Source organism: Fusarium odoratissimum, assembly GCF_000260195.1.
Source record: "Fusarium odoratissimum NRRL 54006 unplaced genomic scaffold supercont1.145, whole genome shotgun sequence".
Classification (NCBI taxonomy): Eukaryota; Fungi; Ascomycota; class Sordariomycetes; order Hypocreales; family Nectriaceae; genus Fusarium; species Fusarium odoratissimum.
The window spans coordinates 1-7583 of record NW_022158833.1 but is presented as its reverse complement, the minus strand read 5'-3'; the positions used below and the strand labels follow the sequence as shown (position 1 = coordinate 7583).

Genomic DNA, 7583 nt, shown 5'->3' with positions numbered 1-7583 from the left:
AGAAGACGAACAAATTGACGTTGACGGTTTCGGAAGTCGCCTAGGCCTTGACACCTAGAGTCAAACCACCCTATACGTAAAACGGCGGCGGACCGACGATCTCACCCAGCTGCGATATGTTTGCACATACTGTAGGAACAGGGCGCGAGCGGCAAGATGTGCTGGTCAGAACCCTGAAACCTCGAGGGTTTAGGAACCGTGGCGGCGAAGGAACATCACGATGCCATCCGATAACGCAAGATGGACCGTTGCAAGGATTTTCCTAGCGGACAACGACAAATCTGGAAGGCGGCTAAATATCCGAAATCTAAAGATAAGAGAGCTTTTCGATAACTGCACAGCTCACGAGAGAAGACAGAACTAAAACGACAGATCATCGGGAACAAGCCGAAGAGCTTCTAGCCAAGTTATTTCCGCCACTGCCAAACAATGTCGACGATTAAGGATCCAGGCAACAGAGAGCTCCACTAGTGATGCCGAAGTTGTCTGCAGAAGAAACAGAGCGTCGACTGCAAGTCGTGGAAGGCGCCAACAGAAGACAAACTACCAGCGATCGTCTGGAAGCAGGACTGGCCGTTGGTGAAGCACGATATCCTCGACATCTTCCAAGCATCATTAGAGGGAGACATGATACCGAAACACTGGAGGCATGCCCATATCATTTACCGCCCAAGAAGCTAGGTAAAGATGACCATACGATCGCGAAAGCCTGCAGACCGATCTCGCTTCTAGCCACGTTGGACAAGGTGTTGGAGTCCGTTATGGCTGAGAGAGTCCCCTACGCTGTAGAAGCTCACGGGCTCCTCCCGTCCGATCACATTGGCTCGCCCAAGCAGCGATCAGCAGAATATGCCCTCGTATTTCTACAAGAACACATCTTCTTAGGATGGTCATGTTGTGAGTCTTGTCAGTTTCGAAGTGAACGGAGTATACAACGGCGTATTCAACTTGAGACCATTGCAGCGTATGGAGGCAAGAGGGATTCCAAAGGGCCTCCTGCGATGGGTTGATGCATTTTGCTCCGAGCGGACTGCAACCATTATGATCAATGGTCAAAGTTCTGAGAGCAGACTGCTACCATAAGAAGGACTCCCGCAAGGATCTCCTTTGTCGCGATGCCGTCTCTGTTCTTCAATGCAGATCTGGTGCAAACCCAGATCGACGGGAATGGTGGAGCCATCGCGTTCGTGGACGCCTACACTGCTTGGGTATGTGGACCAATGGCCCAGAGCAACCGGGGAGGGATACAAGCGATAATTTACAAAGCTCTCGACTGGGAGTGACGCAGCGTCGCAACAGTTGAAGCGGAGAAGATGGCGATCATACATTTCACGCGATACACAGGCAGAATAGACTCGGAATTCTTCACCATCAAGGGCAAGATGGCCGTTCCAAGGGATCAAATCAAGGTTCTTGCAGTCATTATGGACTTGCGCCTTTACTGCAAGCAGAACATCGCAAAGGCGATAGAGTTGAAACGACTGACAGGGGTAGCTCCTTGTACAACCAGACAGCCTTTTACAGCCATCGTAGCTCCGGTGGTGGACTACGCCGCCAATGTCTAGATGTATGGGTGTAATACGGTTCCGTCACATGCCACCCATTGAGTGCAAAGGGTAGGAGGGCAGACGATCATAGGATCATCACAAGCATGGCGACATGGAGCAGCCAGGTAGACCTCACGCGCCCTACACAGGCCGCTCTGTCACAGTAAACAACGCCATGGAGGACAGTTCAGCCCCAGAAGCTTCACGACCCTGTGGCACCAATGATCCGCAGCATGACGATGGCCATAACAGTATCCATACGAACAATTATAAGCAAGCGCTAAATAACGAGCTCTCCGAGTCATTCACCGATAGTGATCGAGAACTCTGTCTTGCTACGTGCCAGTCTGATCATTGCCCACTGTGACACAGCCTCTAGTATAATTGACAACTGTAGCCGACGAGGGTTGCCAAATTTCTAGGGCAGTTAAAGAAACTGGAGTTCAGGTGTAGAACTGATGGTCGCAGGGATGTCGGTCTTCTCCAAAAGAGCCCATCGTACTCCGTAGATAGAACATTTAAAATCACCATAACTGTGTTGAGCTGCAGGGTAGGTCGCCTAACACTGGGCCGCGTTTGGTAGTAGTAGTGTTTGTCGCTTTGCCGGCACGAAGCTCCAGTCAATCAAAACTTGACCACTGACCAATTTTCATTGGCCATCCGTCATGTAGTGCCGTAAAGACCATCCGCCAAATAATGACATCCTCGAAACTGGATGACCTTGGGTGGATGAGGGCGGCCACCTTGCTTCACGATACAATCCGATCCATCGAACCGACCACCGCTGCGAGTGCCTCCAACCTGGTGTTGTCCTGGCCAGGTACCGTACTTTAGCTTCATCTTTACGATCCTCAAACCTGCTCCAGTCAATCAACGCGCCCTGCTCAGACGCGTCCCTCGCTCTGCACCATAGCGGCATTACCTCCCACCAAGATGATATTATGAAAGGTGCACTCGAACCTCTGTTCGCTTCTCTCTACTTCTTACTGACTATCTTTAAGCAGGATGGCCTGTTTCCCGATCGCGCTCGTAGCTCTTCGAGTCAACAGTTGTGTCGTACTGTCCAAGACTGCCTCAAACCTAGCCCGATGATCGAGATGCCTTCTGGCTAGCGACCCCACGGCGATGTCGTTTCCGTCTGGAAGGCAGCTTAGGGTGGCGATTCGCACCCCTTCCTCGCCCATCCGCGATCATACTCACCAGCGATCGATACTCTGTCCGCGACCCATTCACCCGATCTTCACTCCGATCTTCACCGCGCGATTTGTGAAGCATATAACTGGATGTTGATTGCAAGCCCAAGGTTAGATGCCCTAAAAGGATGGCAGTTCTTATCATCCATCAATCCATCAGCGCTGCCAGTATCTCGGCTTCATTCAGTTGTAGCGATGGCGCGTTTGCCTTGGCGGCCCGAACCCTTGGTTTGCTCGATACTGCCCAGTCTCATCACGGATGCCCTCGACAAAGTTCTTTACGTCATGTGCTGTCACAAAATGGCTCGTCCGGAGTCTCTAGCTGCCTTTGTCTTCTGGGAGGCTCTGGGGCCTCACTTACGAGGGTATGCCTTATCTTCTGCCCCTCCATTTCGACTGTACTGACGGACGCCTAGAAAACTACGATATCTTTCCCTCATTCCTACCACGCCCACAGCCCTTCTCGTCAGTTACATCACCAAACCCCGGCAGATATCCTGACAATCGAGATGCCTCTTGATGGCTATTCCAGGACGCGACAACGTTTCTGCCTTGAGATCACACGACACATGAACCTTGACCAGCTTTCCAATACCGTCAGCTTTGACCCGTCAGCTGCCCTCGCTCTTGTCGACAACCAGCCAGCCAATTGAGTTGTGGTTCGATGCCAACTTGCCGCTTGATTCTGCCCGGCCGAACGTGCATCCGTACACACGTACGGAAGGCGATTTGAATATGCCCCAGCCTTCGTCCTCAACCCATTCCACTGCGGGCATCGCCATTAGCCGCAATGAGAAACAGCAAGGGCAGCCGCAACCTGTGGGTCAGGATTGATGCCCTGTGGGATGGTGCTTGATCATTTTTGCTGCTCGCGCGCACAAGCGGGCCGCCAGTACCTCCTCAAAAGGGTGTGGCCTGAACAATTCGTGATTGAAAATCGACGGTGCACGCCACGCCAGGTCAGAGAGGGGGCTTTCACGTCCAGACAAGCGCGACACTGAACCGTTACTGCGAATCATGATCCCAGAAGTGGCCATGCGGTCAACAGCGACGAAAAGGATTCTAATGAAAGCCAGATTATTTGTCCTCTTTTTATGACGATTGAAACAGGAAGCGACGTTCAGTATCGTCTAATTCAAGGGGCTGATGACCATGGGTACGAAATGGACTTTCTCCTTTACAAACTCAACGTCGATAACGTCGCCGCTCATTACTCTTAATATATAGAGTAGAGGCTTTCCGAAGCTTTCGCAACAGTCCAAAAGAAGGTCTAATAGACACCAATGCGACATTGGGCCTACTCGCCGAGACTACTGTCCTGACCACTGCTGGGTATCCACGTTCAAAAACCTTAGTATCACTCATAAGTCTCTTCACCGCACTGACGATTCTGTGATGGAAATGGGGATTGACTGCCTTCAGGATCTCCGAAAAGCCTGGATGTTTGAACCTTTCAACGAGAGAAATGGGCTCAAAAGCTTCAAGCAAGACTTGAAGTCTACTAAGCGAAAGCAAACAACCAAGGCCGATGATGCTGCGATGTTGAGTTATGGGGTAGATGTTTCGATGAACCACGTATATAAGGAGGCCCGACCAGTAATAAAGGACTATTCATAATAATGTTTATTTTGAGGCAATTCACAAATCAGCTAAGTCAGACAGGTCAGAATCAAACCCGCTAGACGGCATCCGTTCCCCCCGCTGGTTTTTGCATTCCTTCAGATCAAATTTTCGAAGCTGCTTTGCCCGCTCAGACTTGTTGCGTGAGACAGGGTAAACACATGACAGGGAATAGTCGACATCCATTTCCAGCACCTCACCAATAAGTGTCTTTGGGTCAATCAAGTGGTGAGTCGATTCTGTCAACCCAGTCGCCGCCCCGGGAACCAGACACCATGGTCACCACGTGAGGACAACATACTTATAGGACTCGGACCGCGTAACGACAACTGGTCAGATATCAAAAAGAATTTGCCTGGCAGAACTGAGGCTGCTTCTAAGCAACGTTGCAGAAAGATTCGCAAAGCCTCTGAACGAGGCAATGGAAAACTGGAGCCGGGCGCCTGCCAGCAGGAGATCCGCAAAATAGAGTGCCTCAGATATTTATGGGTCATCAGGAGATTACTTACCGCCTAGATTACACTTCATCGCACTCTCAAGCAGTTTTGCCTGAGGTCAACTGCCGATCTCTCCCACCGGCTGTTATCAACAGACAGCGAAGCATGGCGCCTTCTGGGAATGGATGTCAGGGTCAAGGGGCAGACGAAATGTCAGCTTCATGGCAAACAGATGAAAACGACAACCATAGCAGCTCACATAGGGACATCCGCTCAGCGCCCAATATGGCGGAAACAAAAGTCTTTCGGTGCATTGTCGCACATACACTTCCAAAATATTGCGATGAGAGATTTGACAGCATAAAGAAGCACAAGTACCGTCGATCGCCCATTTTGACCGCAAATTAGCTAATGTATTCAAGCGATCATATTAGGCATGACCACTCATCCGTATTCTGGTGCATTCCATGCCGGTACAAGTTTTCCATTGCCATTAGTGAAGAGGATTTAGAGCTCAAAAAGACTGAACACAGCCAACAGTGCACCAAACAACCGGCAAGAATCGACCTGGAGCGTTGGGACGAATACTTCATACTCAAAGATAGCATCTATATGCTTGTTACGTCAAGCCAATGGATTTATACTATTGTTCCTGATGAACTTGACAAAAATGGTGGTAAGGAAAGTCTATCTCACAATCAATGGAGGCGAATTCTTGAAACAGTTTTCCCCAGTAACACAGCCTTCGACGTGTACAGCTCAAGGCACTCGGGTAAACCAGAGCTCGATTTGCCTCCAATGTTGCCCCCTAGGGCTGTCGGCATGCCTCCTGAGGACACTAAGCTTCCTAGATTCAGCAGCCTCTGTCGTACGTTTGATACAGCCCCAAGCCCGTCCACGGGCCAAATCTAGACACTCTGTCACCAAGTCTTGCGAGCTAATTGGTCGGATTAGCTGAGTCTAAACAACAAGCTTCTCCGGTTTATCATTCATACCGAGTCAACCAGCGGCCCTGAATCTTATAGCCTACATCAGGCAAGCACCTTTTAGCAGACCGTGTGGAGTCCGCTGAACCTCGGGCAGCTGCATCATACGTCAGCTGACTAAACGTTTCCTTCATCTCCCCTCAACACCAACCGCCTCTATGGCGAACCAACTCGCCCCTATCAACCGGGACCCCAACGCGTTGACATAGCTTGCCTAGTTTCCGCTATACACGAGATGGGGTCCTCCAACGCCGAAAACTCCGCTACAGCATCACTAACTCTAACTTCTGACGTTCCCAACGACGCGTCTACGACCGAAGAAGCCAGATCGTGCAGGCCCTGGATCTCTAGAACGCACATCATGATGAGGGCTCGCGGTAGCACCATGTCACAGTCCAATAGCCTTAGCAAATTGCCGTTGGATGTCGCCCAAGAGACTTTGGAACTGCTACTTGACGTAGGACACCCCATAGTGGCGGCCGTTCAGCCTCCGAAGACTGGACGCCGATAAAACCGACGCCAATGAAGCCGCCACCACTTGCACAACCGAGCAGATCCGCCAGTACCTCATCAAAAGTGCTTTCTATCGCGACCAGGATATTTCACGGTTGAAAGTCGACGATGTAAGTTATGCCAGGTCAGGGAGAGGACGTCTCAGGCCTTGACAGCCGCGACAAGGAACCGATGCTGCGAATCACGATACTGGAAGTGGTTACGCGGTCAACAGCGATAAAGAGTATCCGCGTGATGAACTCCGTCCTTCAACTCAAGTTCTCCAGTTTGGTCAGAGTCTGAAGGGTCCAGCGAGAATGCGCTTGTAAAACGCGTTGCCTTGCCACTTCTCTCTGTTCCAGCGCGTAATCGTGCGCAGACTGTCGATTCTCAAGGCGGAAGCAGCTTCATGCTCAACAGCCCAACTTTCCCTCGCTGGATCACTACGCAACTTCTCGATCCGACTCTTGTACCTTGGTATCCTTAACTCTCATCTCATCACTAAATTTTGTTCATAGGTATTGTCATCACGACACTTTCTTCAGGTCAACCTTGTGCGTCAGTATTTCTCGACAAATCTAATAGCTGTGCGCCGTACCTGCAGGAAGTCATACTCTCAGCGAATTGCCTGCCACACCTGGATCAAGTACATGATCCAAGCTCGGTTTCCTCTTCTGATCGACTTGGCCGTCCTGTTGCCTTTCCTGTGGCTAGCATCCCGAAGGGCTTCCAACGCCGCTCTTTCTTGCTCAATGACTTGTCTGACCGCCCGAGGAAGGTCTTGGCGAGTAGAAATCAGGGCAGCTGTGCCAGGGATTGCAAGGTTGAAGATGATGGTACTAGGAAGCCTCTTGTATTCCCGGCTGGTGACAACAGCATCGATCTCAGTCCTTGCAGCTTGAAGCTTATGAAGCTATCGTCTGAGTGCAGCTGTTGTTTAACGGCTTGGAGGTTCCCTAGACTGATGGGGAACTCGTTGATATAACGATGTTGATGGTGGTAGGAGAAGGCCGTCGAGACGAGCTTCCTTTTGGGTACGTGTGTTGCCATCTTGCTTTGTGTGGTGCTTAGTGGGATCGTCTTATCGGACGTACCAAAAACATCACCTTGTACCCGTAAGGGCGGTCAAATGAGTCACATTCTAGTTTTTTTATTTATCAGCTTTGCGCTGTAGCAATTGGTCAGGCACTTTGGTATAATGTCTAAGTTATGAGCTAGATGTGTTATTTGCAGTTGAGACTTGTGGCTGAGACCTTGAGCCAGCAGAGAGAACTTAGTTCATAGGTAGCTGTTGCGCTAGTCCACAAT

General features: G+C 50.5%; 3 protein-coding genes across 3 annotated transcripts; 1 reads left to right on the top strand and 2 right to left on the bottom strand.

The window, feature by feature from the left end:
• Nucleotides 1–2210: 2210 nt before the first annotated feature.
• FOIG_16747 (uncharacterized protein) lies at nucleotides 2211–2387 on the bottom strand (the record flags this gene model as incomplete). The annotated part of the gene is made up of 1 exon (XM_031218222.1): nucleotides 2211–2387. The coding sequence occupies one exon, from the start codon at nucleotides 2385–2387 to the stop codon at nucleotides 2211–2213; it is 177 nt and encodes a 58-aa protein (XP_031052066.1).
• Nucleotides 2388–4533: 2146 nt separating this feature from the next.
• FOIG_16745 (uncharacterized protein) lies at nucleotides 4534–7583 on the top strand. The gene is made up of 2 exons (XM_031218220.1): nucleotides 4534–5171; nucleotides 5220–7583. The coding sequence occupies exons 1-2, from the start codon at nucleotides 4846–4848 to the stop codon at nucleotides 5707–5709; spliced, it is 816 nt and encodes a 271-aa protein (XP_031052064.1). The 5' UTR covers nucleotides 4534–4845; the 3' UTR covers nucleotides 5710–7583.
• Nucleotides 6892–7188, bottom strand: FOIG_16746 (uncharacterized protein; the record flags this gene model as incomplete). The annotated part of the gene is made up of 1 exon (XM_031218221.1): nucleotides 6892–7188. A coding segment is annotated over one exon (297 nt), but the record flags the coding sequence as incomplete, so codon positions are not given.